General features: G+C 35.1%; 1 protein-coding gene and 1 long non-coding RNA gene across 2 annotated transcripts; both read left to right on the top strand.

Moving 5' to 3' along the window:
- Positions 1-761: 761 nt before the first annotated feature.
- On the top strand, positions 762-3,761 carry LOC136220600 (polygalacturonase-like). The gene is made up of 4 exons (XM_066008411.1): positions 762-792; positions 2,431-2,843; positions 2,931-3,220; positions 3,306-3,761. Exons 1-4 carry the CDS (start codon positions 762-764, stop codon positions 3,751-3,753), a joined length of 1,182 nt encoding a protein of 393 aa, XP_065864483.1. The 3' UTR covers positions 3,754-3,761.
- Positions 3,762-9,430: 5,669 nt separating this feature from the next.
- LOC136218044 (uncharacterized) lies at positions 9,431-12,252 on the top strand. The gene is made up of 2 exons (XR_010683626.1): positions 9,431-9,877; positions 11,913-12,252. It is a non-coding gene; the product is annotated as an uncharacterized lncRNA (long non-coding RNA).
- The last annotated feature ends 7,726 nt before the right edge of the window (positions 12,253-19,978 follow it).

The following is a 19,978-nucleotide window of genomic DNA, read 5'->3' as shown; positions in this document are numbered from 1 at the left end:
CAAAAGACAATATATATATTTTTTATTTTTAAAAAAAAAATCATGTCTAATCATATGCTTGTGATCTGTTACTAACGATGATAAAATGGTGTACGTGTGAAGTGTAGATGAAAATATTAATAACCAAAAAGATAGTTTGATAAATTATTTCTCAAATTGACCCAACTTGTCAATGTTAGGGATAAAATTGCCTTTGGCTGCCAACATTAGGAGTATAATTGCACCATTTTAAATGTGAAGGGTAAAATTACTCCTAGCTATAAATGTTATGAGTATTTTTGCACCTTATCCTATTATAAAATAAAAATGTGTTATACAAATTAATAAAACTAATCTATATAAAAAATAAAAAAAAATTATTGAACGCAACAAAACCTTATTCTTCCGGTAATTATGTTGTAGAAATATAAATAATGTTAAAGAATAAACATATTTTGTTGAAAAAAGAAGAATAATTTTGTAAATAACAATAACTATAAACAACTGTTTATGAAAAGCTCCAAATAGGAGTTTTTCGTGAAACGCTCCAAAACGCTGCAGTTTTCAGAGAAAATGCTTAACGCTGCGGTTATATAAACCTAACAAAACGCTATATTTCCTGCAATTTGGAGTGAAACGCTAAACACTCATTCGAAAAGCTAAAACAAAAACGCTTCTATTTGATACACAATTAATATGAATAATTCAAACTCCGTTTATCATATGATATCTTTATTTTTCTAAAGTAAAATGTTAAGAAATGACCGGGGCTAACAATTTATATGTCAAATGATATATTGAAAGTTGTATTTGTGCTGCACATAACTAGATTATATATCCAATAGAAGCTTAATGTGTTGATTATAAATATATAAATAATCGACACTTTAATATTTCTATTTAAAAGATTAAAACTAAATTAATTAGGAGCTTAATCTATTCTTATTGACTATACATTATTATTTTAAACATGCGTTGACAAAGTATGTATATTTAGAATTGGCACCGAATGAAGTTATAGTAATGGCATATGTTTTTGGTCAGATTTATAAACCTATATTCAATGATTGGAACAGCGCGCATTCGTACCAGCAACATTCCCGGCAAAAAGTGCTGCGGGTTTCCTCCACGTGTCACATGTAAAAAATTTCAGCAATTGTCCAGAAATTACAAGCACATGCACAGTTCTATTCTCGTTTATGGAATGTACAGGAATTACATAGCAGACCTTAAGATCCGCAAGAATGAATAAGTAAAATTTATGTTGATACTTAAAAGTTTTGTAATAGTTTTAGTTAATTATAAATAACTACCATCTGGTTTGGCCGATTTGCGATTTAGTACTTGTTGTATTTTTTTTTCAAACACGATCCTATGTTTGCAAGTTTTTTTATTTAGCCAAATTTGACCGATAACGATCCCAAAATGAAAGTTTTAACTTATTCGGTATCATATTTACTATGGAACCATATTCTTAATTTTTCAAAATCATCGTTTTTGAAGTTTTCTTTCTCTAAACATTATATTTCTTTCTCATAAAAAACAAACCTAAAAGATTGAAAAATTAAAGTTGCTTAAAATATTATTTAAGTCTTGAAAATTTTCATTTCGAAATTGTTATCGATCAAATTCTGACAAAGTGAACTCAAATGCAAAACTTTGCAGACCACACGGTTGCGTTTGTAAAAAAAAAATACCACAGATAAAGGTTTGCAAATCACCCGAACCATATGGTAGTTATTTGTAGTTAACCCTAGTTTTTATATTAATCTCACGTCTTAACAATTCACTATTCCATCTATTATCTTGGTTAAAACATTTCCTTTTCAGAAATCAATTTTATAATATATATGCAAATTCACAGTTACTGTACTGATATATATACTCAGTTTCTCAGCTCTTCTATGCAATTCTAGGGGTCGTGTTGTATACCGATTCACTTGGGCAGTCTTTATTTCCCCTTACCTTGTAAACTTTTGTTAGTTTCTTGATTAATAATAGAGGCACTGGGTTCGTGTTTAGTCCGGGGGTGCTGACTTAATTGGGATGTCCGGCTTCTCACTTCTTTGCTGCCAGATTTACTAAAAAAAAAAAAAAAACTGATATATATACTCAAACTCAGTATTCATGAATAATTTGCAACTCAATCCACTTTTAGCTATGTTCACATTATTAATTGTCCAAATCAATCATTTATGTTCTTGATCACATGATTATGCTCAAATTTTCAATGAGTTCAAACTTAATCAGACGTGCAAATATAAAAAGCAAATTTGACTACTTCATAATTAAAGTATTATTTGACAAATATTCAAAACAAGCAAACAATTCATAAAATAAAATAAAATAAAATCTAGTAACTGAACTATAAATAACCAACCCAACTGCCAATTTATTTCATCCAACTGCCTCATCTATATCTCTTCAAAATGTCTAAATTTTCACTTCATTTTCTACCTTTTTTCTTCCTGTTTATGTTGCATTTACAGTCATCAAAAGGAGCAACATACAATGTGATAACATACGGTGCTAAACCAGATGGGAAAAGTGACTCAACCAAGCCATTCCTTAAAGCCTGGTCAGCTGCTTGTAAATCAACATCTGCATCTACAATTAAAGTACCTAAAGGAAGATACTTATTAAAAGCAATACAATTCAAAGGTCCCTGCAAAACTAGAATCACTTTTCAAATATCTGGAACACTCGTAGCTCCTTCCGATTATAGACTCATCGGAAACTCCGGTTCTTGGATCTTGTTCCTTCAGGTTAATCGGGTTTCGGTGTTCGGTGGTACTCTTGATGCTAAAGGTGCTGCATTCTGGGCTTGCCGGAATTCTGGAAAGACTTGCCCTCCCGGAGCTAGGGTATGTTTTTAAATAAATTATTTACACATTCTAAAGTATACTATAAAATTATTAGAATATAATTTTTTTTTTTTTTTGTTGGTGCAGTCGTTGACATTTAATTGGGCAAATGATGTGATAGTGAGTGGGTTGACATCTATAAATAGTCAAGTAACACACCTTGTAATAAACAGTTGCAAAAATGTACAAGTGAGAAATGTGAAACTTGTAGCTCCAGACAAGAGCCCTAACACAGATGGGATTCATGTTCAAGGATCAAATGGTGTCACAATCACTGGATGCACTCTTAAGACAGGAGATGACTGCATTTCCATTGGTCCTGACACCACTAACTTGTACATGTCCCAAATTAAATGTGGCCCCGGACACGGCGTCAGGTATGTATTTTCTCATCTAGTTCGAAACCATTCAGGTAATAACACGTCAGCAATACTCGTAACGTGTTTTCTTTTGAATTGGCAGCATTGGAAGCTTGGCTAGAGATTACAACGAAGGAGGAGTGCAAAACATAACACTAACAGATTCAGTATTCACAGGGTCGGACAATGGAGTTCGGATTAAAACATGGGCTAGACCAAGCACTAGTTTTGTGAAAAATGTTTTGTTCCAAAATATAGTGATGAGAAATGTGGATAATCCAATTCTGATTGACCAGAATTACTGCCCAGACAACATTGGGTGTCCTAATAAGCATTCAGGGGTGAAGATTAGTGGAATAACATATAAAAACATACAAGGGACATCTACGACGCAACAGGCAGTGATATTCGAGTGTAGCAGAGTGAATCCATGTAAAGGAATTAAATTACAAGACATAAAGCTTACTTATATGAACAAACCAGCAACTTCATCTTGTAAGAACATTGATGGTTCAAGTACTGGAATATCTATTCCCACCAGTTGCTTATAGTTGATAACATATAGTTAAGTTAGATGACAACTTGTTTTTCATTTGGATTATGCACTCCATGTGGAAGTGGCCTATTTTCTATGTATACTCCACTTTTGGAAGTGTCTTATTTAATTCTATATGATAAAATTGGCTTACTTATCAATTTTATATGATTTAGTGTATCTTATAACATTTTTTTTTGGGTATAATTTTCGCTTCTAGTTATCATTAATTACAAGACTGAATCAACTTGATTTAATTGCAATCCGCTATTAATATCATAATTGTGTACAACTAGTCGAAAACCCGTGCGATGCACGGGGTATGAAACTTTTATATAATTTAGATAAATAAATAAATTGACATATTTACTTTTAAATAATTTTATATCATGCTATGAAAAAAATTTATATTATGTATATTTGAAATTAATATATATTTTTTAATGATAATTCAAATTAAATTAATTTTAAAAATAATTGACTACTTTTTTTAATAGAATTTTACTAAAGATGAATGATTATTTATTTTTACAAAATTCAATGATTTGTACTTTTTAGTAATTTTAATACATTTTCATATTCCAAATATGTAACACTCGTTTCAAATTCCCTTTTTTTTATATTAAACTATTGACATAACTAAAACCTCGGTAAAATGAACCGACGTCATAAACATACCAATATATTAATTTTCCAAACTTTACATCTCAAAACCGGCTTAAAGTACTATTTTTTTAACTATAGACTGTAACGTAGTTTAACATACCGACCATCCTGACAATTGAACTGCTAATCAATTAATACCTTTAATCTGGAAAGAAACCCGAAAGAGAGTGGTGTGAGCTTGGAGGCTCAGTAAGATAGTATAGTTAACTATATACATAGCTCAATCATACGGACATACAATTCAGTTTACTTGCATTTAATCATTAGGGTAACCAAACATTAATCACGAGTTTGAAAATATTTATTTATTAGTTTATTTAAGGGCCCTGCTTGCTAAGGAGATATATACTCAATGGTTTGCCGGTAAATCCAAAACTATCACAATCTCAATCTCAATCTCAAATCTCAATCTCATCACAATATATATCATAGTAAACAACACAGGATACCACTTCCCGACAGGTATCCCCACACTACCTCAGTGCGTAGCAAAACAGCACAGAGTACCCTTGCATCCCGAGGTACTCCAGCACTAATCTCAAGGATAAGTGCCTAACAAATAAATCTCAGTTCATCCATATACATAGAACCACAACTCAACCATTGAGCATAGCTCCACCTAAGCAAGCCATTGTTTTACATCTAATATTATTTCTTTATTTTGTATATCACACTTTCGTATTCTTCAAACATCCTTATATCTCATCAAATTAAACATCACTATAAAATCATTCGTTAAACTCAAACACAATATAACCGTCAAATCAACCAGTACACATAATATATTTGACACTGATGATAACCATAAAATTTCATGTCGATAATTAATATCAATAAATTATCAATTTCATCACTATTTCATATTCACAAGTCCAACACATCAATCACATTGTTTCAATTTAAACACCATAACCACAAATATAACTGTCAATTACAGAGAGCATACGAACAGATATAAAATATATGTTTAATTAACCACTTACCTCTCATATGAATGAAAGATTAATTAACAACCGGTCCTGATCAATCTACTTTTGTTCTGCTTGCGTTCATATCGTTGTAGAATATATTTTGTTTTCAGAATATGAATATTTAGAAGATAGTTTGCGGCTCCTCTCCTCCCCCTAAATAAAATTTCATCTTATATATATATATATATATATATAGGAGAAGAGTTTTACCCTAATTAAAATTGAAAAAAAAGAGATAATTATTAATATATAATAAATATATATATATATATATATATATATATATATATATATATTATTTTTCTAGCATATTAAGCACCATAGTAACTCTACATTCCCGTAACAGTAACCTTACTAATAATTAGTTGCAACTATTTAATATAATAAAATATTATTTTCAAATAAAATATAAACATTTTTCTGTTATTAAAAATTAATAAACTCTAATTAATGAATTTAGGATCTCAAATCCAAAGATTTAAATGCATCATTATAATACTTAATTTTTTTTACGGGCGTTACAAAATATTCTATGAAACAATAATAATAAAATAGCAGATTAATTAAGAAATATATTAGAATATAATAAAAAACAAAAAATTGAATTAAACTATAATTAAAATTAAATATTATATTTACGATACAAAAGAATTACAATATAGGTTAAACAAAAATTGAATTAAACTACAATTAAAATTAAATATTATATCTACGATACGAAAGAATTACAATCTATGTTAAAATGGAAGCAACATCAATATATTATTCTATAAAATATTACAATCAATACTTTTCTAATGTTGCATATGAAGAAACTTTATCAATTCAATATGTTACATATAAAAAAAATAAAATTCGTAAGAATTAGTCACAAATTCATCTTGATGATAATTATTTTGGTTGATGGAATTTCATGGTCACCAAGTATTCGAATTCAATTATTCATTCTGCTACAATAACCCAATATATCTAATTGAATCAGTTTAAGATGATGATTTCTCCTATTTTCATCTCGTAATATCTCATCAAGACATTCGATCAATTTGCTCTTCATTCTTTCACTATATAGAATATCAGCCATACTCGCAGATATCACTTATTTGACTTCATTAATATTTTCTAATAATTATATATTCTTGAATTTTGTAAGTAAGAAAAACAAACAAAAGAATTGAAAAAAAAATGAAGGGACGAAAAAGATAATTAGGAGAGAACCATCTTCCTCTCGGGGTTTTTTTTTTTTGAAAATAAGAGAAAATGTCGAGACATAAGCGTATAAAGAGGAGAGTGAAAATATTTTTTGTCCATTAATTAAACATTTTATTTTTTTCTTAATGAAGTATTAAGTCCATAAATTAATTTTAGTTAAATAGAATTAAATCGCAATTGTAACCACTCAGTACAAAAAAAAACGTTTTATAATTAATATGTGAAATTAATTATATTAATTAGAATCATTATGCTCGACATTTGAGAATTTGAAGAGATTCAAATAATAATATTTTCTTAATTAATATTTTTCAATAATTTGTCCTATGATCATATTTCATTTTCATCTGTTAAAATTTTTTGAAATACTAAAATTTTTGTACGAACCATAATATAATAGTTAAAAATTATATAAGCCAATGTTGCAAAAGCAATTATCTCAATATCCATAATTAATGTACATTTTTAGGATTTTGAGCATCAAAATTTATTTTTATTTACCTTGATTTTGAATTCTTATCTAGCATAATCCACATTCTTCAAGAATAAACATCTTATCAAGCGTATTAGACGCTTACAATCTCCTTGTCTAGAAAATTGGAAAAAAATAACTTCTTGATAATAATAATAATAATAATAATAATATAACATAATTTATATTGAAATAAACTTCATTGTAAGTATAATATTCCAATATCTCTTTAATATTTTATTTAATATGTCTCAAACTTCAATGAACAACTATCGTGTGAAACTTTATATCTATTTGTACCAAAATGCATAAAAAAAAATACAATCCATATCAATTAGCTAAACTCAAACTAAAAAAATGAGTGGATTTTAACATGTTTCGAATTAGAAAAATTAATCTAACTTCAATTAAAACTAAAAATTGAGTTCATAAAAAGCCGAAAATCTAAGTTTTAGTTAGAGTTAACAATCAAAACGATAACACCTAGGAACATATACTAAAAAATGATGCAAATATATAAAATCTTTATTTTAGTCATTTTGAAAAATAAATAAATAAAAAAGAAAAGATGGATAAGGTAGCGAGAGGTATGGAATCTGGATAACGACAGAAATGGAATTTCATCTCTGAAAGATGAAACTATAACAACAATTGTTTAATAAAAATAAAACAACAGCACAATTGAGAAAGCCAAAAAATTGAGTTCATATAAAGCCGAAAATCTAAATTTTAGTTAAGAGTTAGCAATCGAAACGATAACACCTAGCAACATATACTAAAAAAGAATACAAATTTACAAAATCTTTATTTTAGTCATTTTGAAAAAAAAAAGACAAATAAAAAAGAAAACATGGATAAGGTAGCGAGATGTATGGAACCTGGGTAACGACAGAAATGGAATTTCATCTCTGAAAAATGAAACTATAACAACTATTGTTTAATAAAAAGAAAACAACAACACAATTGAGAACAAAAATAACTAAACATATGAAAAAAATCGAATAATTACCTTGAGAAACATAAGAATTTCTTGTAATTTTTGACCCTTTTGTGTTTTCCGGTTTTAGTTGTTCATGCATCTTCTATTTCTGTCGGATTTCTTCAATTGAAGCTCAGTTTGGAAAAAAAAGACAAATAAAAAAGAAAACATGGATAAGATAGCGAGAGGTATAGAACCTGGGTAACAACAGAAATGAATCTGAAAGATGAAACTATAACAACTATTGTTTAATAAAAATAAAACAACAACATAATTGAGAACAAAATAACTACAACATATGAAAAAAATCGAATATTTACCTTCACAAATATAATACTATCTATCGTGACCAATGAATATAATGGTGGAATACTATCTATCATGCTTTATATAGAAGTTTATTTGTGACTTTTGGATTTCCTTTGCTTTGTGTTTTTTCATCTTCCCGTAACTCTTGCTTTGTTTTATTATTTTAATTAATAGGCTAGTAATTATTTAATATATTATAAATATAAATTTTTTATTTTTAATTAATTAAATATTTTTAATCTGATTTTTTACTACGTTGACAACTCATCAAAAAGACCTCTAAAACACTTCTTCTCATTTCTCTCTGCTTCCGTAATTATATATAGTATAGATTGGTCAGTAATAGATCTTAAAAAATAATTAGCAAAGTATTAAATATTCATTTTACTCCATTCACTATTTTTTATGTCCTTTAATTTTATCATGAAAAATGAAGTATTAAAAGGACTAATTTACCCTAATATATACTTTCTTTTTATCAACCTCTATATCTTCTAATGTCAAAGTTCCTACCTTTATAATCATTATGGCTAGACTTTAGTCACTACAGCTAGATGATCAACTGCAGCACATATGAATGCGTTGCATTATATATGATTAACTTTGATATATTGCAACATTGTTTTACCGTGAAGAAAGCAGACTATACCATGGAAGACCTCTTGGGCAGTCAGGTGAACTATCAAGTCTTCATACGACTTTTCCTTTGTTTGCAAAAGCAATGATATGGTTGACGACTAGCTATGAAGTTTATGACAAAGTATTATTTAATGACAATTCGGTAAATTTTGACACTACAAGAAAACAGCAAGTTAGTAACCGTATTTAGCGACCAGAAAAAATTCGGTCGCTAAATTGCGACCGAGTTGGTTGCTAATTGTTTCATCTGTTGCAAAAACGCAACAGCAAAATTGACCCCAAATTTAGTGACCCGTGTTTTCATTTAGCAACTGCGTTGCTGTTGCAAAATAAAATAAAAATACAATGGAAAAAGAAAACATAAAATAAATTAAAAAGAAAATATAAAATAAATTAAAAAGAAAAAAGAAGTATATATATATATAAACATAAAAGAAAACAAAGAAAACCCTAAAACCCCTCTTCTCTCTTCTCCTCTACGACCTCGACAATCCTCCTCTCCTGAAAGATCGGCCTTTTACTCATCTTACTGCCCTCTCCTTTCTTCCGCTCCGACCTAATATCATCTCCCACCTAAGCCCTCAGCTAATCCTCTCCTATCTTCTTCTTCCTCACATCAGTTATTTCAAGAAAAAACAAAAATGGCGATGCCGATGTTTACCGAGTGCTATTCTTCAACTCTCAAAGATAAGCTCAAATCCATAATTTCATAATTTCATGTTGGAGGGACGACATTGATAGACTCGGCCTCTCAGATCCCGTAGACGACATCTAGATCTGATTGCTCCTGGTTTAAATCCTTATCGCAAGATCTCGAGATCAAGGAAAAGTGTTTGGGGATAACATGAAAGAGATGGAAGAATACTCCAACGCCCTATAATTTGGCTGATTTTAGGTACGATTTTGCTAGTTATACTCTTAATTTTGATTATGAGGTTAAAAAACGCATGAGTAAGGATAAATGCTCTGTTTCTATAAACATACAAAAACATCCAGGGAGCTCTTTCATAAATAAGTCTTTATAATTCTTTCATTATCACTGTGCATGATTATTAATTAGCATTTTGGATGCACTTTGATTAATATGATATCGAATTATGTTCATCCTGGTTTGGTTGATGTTTTTTTTTTGAGAAATATGCTGAGTTTATTGATTGATGAAGGAGCTTGTTAACTTCTTTTCCTCTCCTGTTTTAGTAACCTTGTCATTCATTAATGTTTTTGTTTCTAAATACTGCTGGATTTCTAAGTATTAATTGTAGATTCCATGATCAAACACTTGACAACTTCTACAAGTTTGTGGTTAAGAAATTTAATTATGTGGGGAATGAAAGGTCTGATATTTTTTCTTGACCAAAGACGAGTTCGAGTCTTTAGCGGCCTCTTGCCAACCTTTTGGAAAATGACCCTGACCCTGGTTCTAATGCAGTACCTTTTGGAATTTTTAGGAAGCTTTCAAGCTTTTCGTTTTCAATAGAATATTATCTCATGAGCCACACTTCACATAATTACAATGAAACAAAGGAAAAGCAATATATATATGGGTAAGGGTATACATCTGGCTTTCTTTCTGTTTTTTTTTCTAATGTTTAGTCCAACACACACCCTTATCTATAATTTTCATACATAATGTAAACTAAATGTTTTCATCTCCCGTACTTATCTAAGGAGGTAAAAAAACTATAGGTGAGAATATTTGTAGGTTGAGTTGGGCTGCTATAAGCTAGTTCACTTGGACTGATAGATTGTTCAAAATATGTGCATCTTTCTCAATCTTCATGTGATAACGGTGATAGATTGTTTTCTTGACCAAGAGGTCACGAGTTCGAGTGTTAGGAGTGGCCTCTTGCCAAAAAAAAGGGGAAGGCTTGCCCCCAGTACACCCTTGTGGTGGGACCCCTCCCCGGACCCTCGCTCAACGGGGACGCGTAGTGCACCGGGCCGCCCTTTTACATGTGGTTTTCTTGAGAAAATGTGTTTTTCATATTATGCTTCTTGCTGCATATATATAGTGTTTCAAGTAGTTGCATTGTACAACTAGTTGCCCATATTCATTGTAATAGAATCCACCTGTGTACAACTTCTATTTAAGCATGCTCTGTTTCAATGAATTTTATACTCATTGATTTGTCTTGCAATCTTCTATTTCAACACATTCTGGCCAGCTTTCACGCCTTTTCTATTATGTTGATACTAAGATTCATAGTCATTTATCATGTTCCACTTTTGGTTATGCGCTTACTAATAATGATGGGATTCGGATTAGTTATAAATTTGCCGGTTTGGCTAGTTGTACAACTCCAAGTATGACAGAAGCTTTGTTTCTACGTGAAGCACTTTTATGGGCACCATTTGTGGTATTCATAGTCTCATACTCTAACCATTTTATCGGATTTTATTGGATCTATATTTATTAGGAATCATAACTTCAGATTATAAAAAGCTCATTCAAGAGCTTAATGATATTTGTATTGTTTTTATCCCGTGATCAGATAATGAAATTATCCATGCTTTAGAAAAATTGGCAATTTCAACTATGTGTGAATTATTATTATTATTATTATTTGTGTTCAATTGTGGCTTTATAAGCCCGTAATTATACGTTTCCTTGCTTATTAGGGTTGTTGTCATTGTTGCTGCTTGATGCTCCTCTTGCGATCAGTTATAAAATATATTTCTGCAAATGAGACAGTAATCATAAATTAATGTCCAATTAATATCAGATAGATACATCTAATCATCTATTCTATTTGATTGTCATTGTTCTATTACGTTCTGCTCGAAATGTAGTATTTATTTAATATGGTCTATGTAGTGCACTATTTCAACTTAAATCATATTGGAACTTAAATTAATTGTATAGAAATCCACTTTGTTTTGTTGTTTTCTACTTGTATTTTCTTTTCAGAACCTCTCTTCTGGTTATGCAGGACTTTCACTGCTATGAGTGTGGTTGTGAGTGCTCTGGGAGTCTTTTGGCTATGCAGGACTTCGGCTAGTGTGGCTGTGGGTGCTGGAGGGCTTAATAGGGATGGATAAATTTTTGCATTGGATATTTATATCATAGTATAGGTGTTAGATTATGATATTTATATATTTTGACTTAACTTATCAAGTTTAATCTAGCACTTGGATTATGAGATTTATATGTTTTGATGTAACTTCAAATACTATTTATAAATATATTATGAGTTTCATTTATATTACAAAATTATATTATAATTTTGATTATAATTATAATAATAAAAAATAAAAAATTATTATCTTGTATATATTTACAGATAGAATTGTTCATTTTCAGTTTGTCGGTGAATACGTCAAATTATCAACAAAATTACCGACATATTATGTTCTAGTTTGTCGGTAAACTGTCCCAACTCATGCGATGAAAGTGGGCCCTATTCTAGTGTTAGCGACCGACAGTGGTTGCTAAATCGGTCGCAAATATTAGCAACCGCAGATGTAGTGTGACAAGCTGTGGAGTTGCGATTTTGATGAGGGCACCCTTCCTCTAAGCCCGAGCCCGGAGCTACGAGGCGGAACACATGAGAATCCATCGAAGGAAGGCGAGAGCCAAGACAACCAAAAGAGCACGTGGGGCGTGCCTAGCAAGACGCGAAGCGTGGTGAGTCCCGTTTCCGAAGGAGTGTCAAGGAACTCAGGGAAGCGGAGCGTCCCAACTAGTACGCGAGGCGCAAGTAGCAGCTTCGAACGAGAATCATCTCAGGAGGTCAAGTACGCGGGGCGTACGCCTAGGACGCCACGCGTAGATTCCAACCCACAGAGCCACCAAGTTCATGAGGTCAAATACGCGGGGCGTACGCCTAGGATGCCACGCGTACATTCCAACCCACAGAGCCACCAAGTTCAGGAGCTCAACTACGCGGGGCGTAGTCTCGAAGACGCCACGCGTAAGGAGCATCATCGAGCGTCCCCAAGTTCAGAGACTCAAACACGCGGGGCGTAATTCCTGGGGCGCGGGGCGTACTCTGCTGGAAGGATACTTCTCCTCCAAGTTCTTACCAAGAGGGGACCATTACTATTGGTGTTTATTTACTGTTTTGCCACCAACCCCTTATCACTAAACTACTATGGACTCTTTCCTTTCCTATCCTACCATTATACACATGTTTTGCTCAAAACCCTATTCATGGGTTTTTAGTCTTTTCTCTTCTTATGTAGGAGAGTATTTAAACTCTCTTCTTTGTAATGTTTAGTAACTTTTGATGAATTAAAACTAAAGAGCCTCAATTGGAGCTTGGATTTTCAATCCTTGGGTTTACTCAACCTTCTAGTTTGAGCTATAGAAGATTGCATTCTTTATTGGTTTACGATTAAAACATCCAGTCGATTTTAATCTACATCAGATTTTAAACCCTATTTTGCATGGAATTGGGCCGGCAAGTATATATGACACACCGCTTTGTTGTGACGTTTGGACCCTTTTAGCCAAATTCGGCCTTTAAGGCCTTCAATTTTCCTCTTTTGTGTTTTCGGAGATTTTAAGGGGTTTTCTTTAGGATTTCTTTTTCGGTTTCTAATTAGAATTGATGTTTTTATGGTTTTATTTCCCCTATTTAAAGGCTTGTTATCTTTGTAAGAAAGCAACTTATTTTGATTAATGAATTTGTGATTTTTCACATTACCAAAGTTCTTGAGAATTTTTAAAGTTAGTATTTAGAATAATCGTACATCGAATCAACTATTAGCAATAATCTATTTGTATATTCGCTGAACCAAGCCAGACCCTTTTCACTCAAATCTCTCTGTAGAACTTGTTTTACCTTCTCTTCCTTACGAACCAGTTCTTGCTTATCTTTGAAAACATTACGAAAACAAGAAAAAATAGAAAAACGTGAGAACGGTAAGAATCTGGAAAACATGAAATACGAAAAAACAAAAAAAAATGTGAAAAATGGAAAAATGAAAAATCGAAAAAAAAGACAAAACATCATTTCACATTTTTTTTTTCATTTTCATATTTTATCTAGTTTTTTCGCATATTCAGGTTTTTCAATTTTTCAAGTTGTTGCCATTTTGTGGGTTTTCTATTTTTTACACGTTTTTTTCTATTTTTTGCCATTTTCATGTCTTTTATTTCCGTCATTCATGGTTTTACTATTTTTATTGCTTTTCGTGGTTTCACCATTCATTCTTACCTTTTTCGTATTTTTACGCTTTTGTTCATTATTCTTTTTTTTTCGTTTTTCATTTTCTGTATTTTCACGATTTTTCATTTTTCCCATTTTTATTGTTTTCCCTTTTTCATGCTTTCACGTTTTTATATTTTTTTTAATATTTTTATCGTTTTTCTCATTTTTACCTTTTCACGTATTTTTGTTTTACGGGTTTTTGCTTTTCGCGTTTTTACCGTGTTTCAAATTTTTACCGTTTTTGCAGTTTTTCTTTTTAATCGTCTTCATGGTTGTCCTTACATAATATGTATTAAATATTTCCATAATTGAATTTGCAAAAAAACAGAAAGCACACTTAATGTTGTCTTTTATCCTAAAAAAATAGCTATTCCATCTTATTTTATTTTATCAACTGAAGAAAAGTTCTTATTGCTTTTCAAGATTTTTTCGTGTTTTACTCCTACTCCGCTAGAAAATTCGACTTACAGGGTTCTTCTTGATCCGGTTAAAAAGAAGAACAATTTTCTTTTGTTGAAAAAATGAGTAATGTGCTCTTACAAGTCTTTAAAAAATTATTTAGAGGACTCTTACGTACACGTGATGCAATCGAAATACCACCAGATTAGGGATGCGTCCGCATGACATGGGCGATGTGATGTGAATGCCGCTCCGAAATGGGGAGAATGTACAATTACAGAATGGAATAATGATGTAGATTGAAATCGACTGGAGGTTTTAATCGTAAACCAACAAAGATTACAAACTTCTCTACCTTAACTAGAAGGTTGAATAAACCCACAAGGATGAACTTTGGTGCTCCAATGGAGGCTTTCAAATCAATATTATCAAAAAGTTGTGAAACATTACAAAGAAGAGAGTTTAAATACTCTCCCAAATAAGAAGAGAAAAGACTAAAAGCCCATTAATAGGGTTTTAGGCAAAACATGTGTATAAGGGTAGAATAGGAAAAGGAAGAGTCCATGGTAGTTTAGTAATAAGGGGTGGATGGCAAAACAGTGAATAAACCTCAACAGTAATGGTCCCATATTGGTAAGAACTTGGAGGAGAAGTATCCTTCCAGTAGAGTACGCCCCGCGTGGATCTTAGTACGCCCTGCGTAACTCAGCTCCTAATCCTGGAGAGTCTTCACGGGGGATTTTAAGCGTGGCGTTCCTGGAGTCACGGCCCGCGTATTGGAGCCTCTGATCTTGGTGACCCTGGGTGATGACCTTCACGCGGAGCGTCTTCGGGACTACGCCCCGCGTAGTCGAGCTTCTGGACTTGGTGGCCCTGTTGGTTGGGATCTACGCGTGGCGTCCCAGTCGTACGCCCCGCGTACTTGACCTACTAGGATGGTTTCTGCTCCAATGTCGAATCCACGCCCCGCGCGCATAGATGTAAGCCCCGCGTTCCCAAGCTTCTGGGCAAATCTTCAAAAGCTGGTCCCTTCACACCCCGCGTACTGGACTGGTTCCCCCGATTCTCATTGTTCTCGTCTCTTGGCTCCGGGCTCGAGCTTAGAGAATGGATTCCCTCGTCATTCTCCCCTTCTTTGAAAGAGTCAGACTCCACCTCCGATGCCTTGGTTGGCAACGTCCCCTCTGGCTTCCAAAAGCTAAGGTCCTGCACATTAAAAGAAGAAGACATTTTCCCAAGCCAATTGGGAAGGGTTAGTTGGTACGCGTTGGCACTAATTTTCTTCGTGATCTGGTAGGGACCATACTTCCTCGGCTTCAACTTGCTACTTGGAGCATGCATAAAGCGTTCTTTCCCCAAGTACACCATCACCTCATCCCCAACCTCAAACTGTACATCCCTTCGGTGTTCATCCACCTTGGTTTTGACACGACTATTTTTCTCCTCAATGCTATGTCGGACTTCTTGGTGCATTCTATGATAGTCGATGGCCAAGTTGTGTGCGGCTACACTCTTCTTCTCCCCTTTGGGAACCTCGCCCAAATCAAGTGAATGGTTGGGTGCTTTGGTGTATACTATCTCGAAAAGGGACTTTCCGGTAGTGGAACTCATGGCGGAGTTGTAGGCAAACTCAGCTTGGGCGAGCATATAATCCCACATCTTGGGTTTGTCTCGATATTTGCTTCTCAATAAATTTCCCAATGTCCGATTTACCGCTTCGGTCTGTCCATCCGTTTGGGGGTGAGCCGTGGTGCTAAACTTCAATGTGGTTCCAAGAATGGCCCAAAGAGTCCGCCAAAAGTGGCTTGCAAACTTCGTGTCCCTATCCGACACTATGCTCTTTGGGACCCCATGTAGCCTCACTACCTCACGGAAGAACAACTTGGCGATGGCGGTGGCGTCACTAGTCTTCCTACACGGGATAAAGTGGGCCATTTTTGAGAATCTATCCACCACTACAAAGATGGAATCCATACCCCCATTGAGTCCTCGACAGCCCCAACACAAAGTCCATAGAGAGGTCTTCCCAAATAGTCTTCGGAATTGGAAGATGCATACGTAATCTGGCATTAGTAGCATGCCCCTTGGAGGTTTGGCACGCCTCACATCGCTCCATGATGTATGCCATGTCTCTCCTTACTCTAGGCCAATAGTAACGGGAGCTAACCGCTTCAAAGGTTTTGTCCCTTCCAAAGTGTCCCCCCAACACCCCTCCGTGTAACTCTCGGATCACTCTTTATCGTATGGACGTATTTGGAAGGCACAATTGGCTACCCCTAATGAGAAACCCATGCACTAACTGATACCCACTCTCTTCGGTACCTCTCCTACACTTCTCCCACTCAGGCCCGAAGTCCATATCCTCCTCATACTCTCCCTTGATGTGCTCAAAATCCTCTAATTCTAAGGCTACTGTTTTCAAGAGAGCTATCCTTCGGCTCAAGGCATCCGCCACTTTGTTTTGTTGACCCGCTTTGTGAAGAAGTTTATAAGGGAACTTATCCACGAAAGCGGACCATCTAGCATGCATGTAGCTCCGGAGTTGCTTTTGACTTCCCAAGTATTTGAGGGCTTGGTGGTTGGTGTACAACATAAACTCCTTCCCGATGAGATAGTGCTCCCACGTCTTGAGAGACCGCACTACCGCATAGAACTCCTTGTCATAGGTGGCCCATTTTTGCCTCGAGTCACACAACTTTTCACTGAAATAAGCTATGGGCCTCTTCTCTTGCATTAATACTCCCCCTACTCCTTCTCCACTCGCATCACACTCGACTTCGAAGAGTTTATCAAAATCTGGAAATGCTAAAACCGGAGCGGTGCTTAGCTTTTCTTTTATCAAGGCAAAACTGCTCTCTTGTTTATCTCCCCATTTGAAACCTCTACCCTTCTTCAAACACTCGGTCATAGGAGCCACAATAGCGCTGAAATTCCGGATGAACCGTCTATAGAAAGTAGCTAACCCATGGAAGCTTCTAATATCCCCAACGGTCTTCGGAGTCGGCCACTCCCGAATAGCTCTAACTTTCTCTTCATCAACCCGGATACCACTCCCATTGACCACATACCCGAGAAACACCAAACTCTCCATCACAAAGTCACACTTCTTAGTATTGGCAAAGAGTTGATTCTCCCAGAGTAAGGTTAATACGGTCCTCAAGTGCTCCACATGCTCTTCCAACATCTTACTATGGATGAGAATGTCATCAAAGTAGACCACCACAAACTTCCCAATCACCGGACGCAATACTTGGTTCATCAACCTCATGAAGGTGCTTGGTGCATTGGTCATCCCGAATGGCATCACTAGCCACTCATACAATCCATCACGCGTCTTAAACGCCGTCTTCCATTCATCTCCCGCCTTAATCCGGATTTGGTGGTACCCACTCCTCAAATCAATCTTGGAAAAGACCTTGGACCCACCCAATTGATCAAGCATGTCATCAAGTCGGGGAATCAGAAACTTGTACCGAATAGTGATCTTGTTGATGGCTCGTCTATCCACACACATCCTCCACGACCCATCTTTCTTGGGTGTCAACAAAGCCGACACCGCACATGGGCTCATGCTCTAACATAACCCATCCTTATCAACTCTTCCACTTTTTCCTTCATCACTTCACTCTCCTTGGGACTCATCCGGTAGTGAGGAAGACTAGGTAAGCTAGCTCCCGGCACGAGATCGATATGATGTTGGATGTCCCATAGGGGTGGTAGCCCATATGGTAACTCCTCCGGAAACATGTCACGAAACTCATTAAGCAACTTTCCCACTTCTTCTGGGACTTCTTCACCTTCGCTACCTCCCCTTTCCGACGGTGTACTAGATTTTACCATCACTACATAGACCGTTTGACTTTCCTCACACTCGTTGATAAACACCTTGTGAGTTGGGCAAATGATCAAAGTAGATTTCCCCTTAGTCTTGGGCTCTCCTATAAGTGGTGTGAGCACATAACGAATCCCGTCCTTCACAAACCGATAGGTGTTCTTTCTTCCGGCATGGGTAGCGTCCCTATCAAATTGCCACGGATGTCCCAACAATAGGTGGCAAGCATCCATCTCCACAACGTCGCAATAGACTTCATCCCGGTACTCCCCTATCTCAAGAGGTACCCTACACCTTTGAGTGACTTTCAGCTCTCCAACATTCTTGATCCAACCCACACTATACGGACTCGGATGTGCTTCGATAATCAACCCAAACTTCTTAGCCGCTGTGTCGCTAATGATGTTCTCTTGGCTACCACTGTCAATAATCACATTGCAGTTCACCCCTTGAACTAGACATCGGGTTCGGAACAATTGATGTCGTTGGTCTGTTTCCACTCTACTCGAGATCAAGAGTCTTCTCACCACATGTACGGCTTGTCCACCATCATACTCTTCCTCATAATCATCACCAATTGGGTCACAACAAACATCCCCTTCATCATCATACTCATCATCATCTTCATACCGCTCAACCATGTTGGCACTTCTCCTCTTGGGACACTCATTGGAACGGTGACCCAGCTCATTGCATCTGAAACATTTGAATGGAGCCGGTCTCGCATAGGGGTTGTTGCCCCTAGGGGGTTGTGTCGCCTTAAAAGGCCTCACATCTCCACTAGGTGCCTTTCCTGCACTTGGCGCCTTGGGATCGCTTGAACTTGCAATACCCTTTCCTTTATCAATCCCCTTGGGAGCTCCTCTCCCTCTATAAGTACCTTCGGTCCCGGCTCTCCTATAGCTTTCATGTCCCCTCAAAGTCAACTGTGCCTCAGCCTTTAATGCTAAATTATGGGCGTCTTGCACCCGAATCATCATTTGCATCCCAATCCGGTCTTGGATGTTATACTTCAATCCTTCAAGATACCTTGAAGTCTTTTGGCTTTCGGTTTCTGACAAGTTAGCCCTTGCCGAAATCTGCAAGAACTCCGAGGTGTATTCGTGCACACTCCTTGCACCTTGTGAGCAGTTCCGATAAGAACTGTAAATGTATTGCTCGTAGTCAAGTGGTAGAAACCTCTCCCGCAACATCGATTTCATTCTAAGCCAAGATCTAATCGGCTCCATTCCTCCTCTTCTTCTCCCTTCCTTCATATTATCCCACAAAACCGAAGCTCCTCCTTTCAACCGGTAAGCTACTAAATGGACTTTTCGAACCTCCGGTATTCCCGCATAATCAAAGAACCGTTCCACCTCTAACAACCAATCAAGGAAACCCTCTATGTCGAGTTCTCCCCCGAACGATGGTAAATCCACTTTTAACTTAAAAGCATCATCCCGCTCAAAATTGTTGAAACACCTTTCCACATGATTTTGATTTGACAAAATTATTTAAGTTAATCCCATGATTAAACAATAAAATTTAAGTGCTTTGATTTAATTGTACTAATGTGTTTGTTCAATGTTGAGTAAGTTAACTAACGAGAACAGGAACTGAGAGTCTATAAAAG

Source organism: Euphorbia lathyris, chromosome 2 (genome assembly GCF_963576675.1).
Source record: "Euphorbia lathyris chromosome 2, ddEupLath1.1, whole genome shotgun sequence".
In the NCBI taxonomy this organism is placed as follows: Eukaryota; Viridiplantae; Streptophyta; class Magnoliopsida; order Malpighiales; family Euphorbiaceae; genus Euphorbia; species Euphorbia lathyris.
This window is presented reverse-complemented; position numbering and strand designations above follow the sequence as displayed.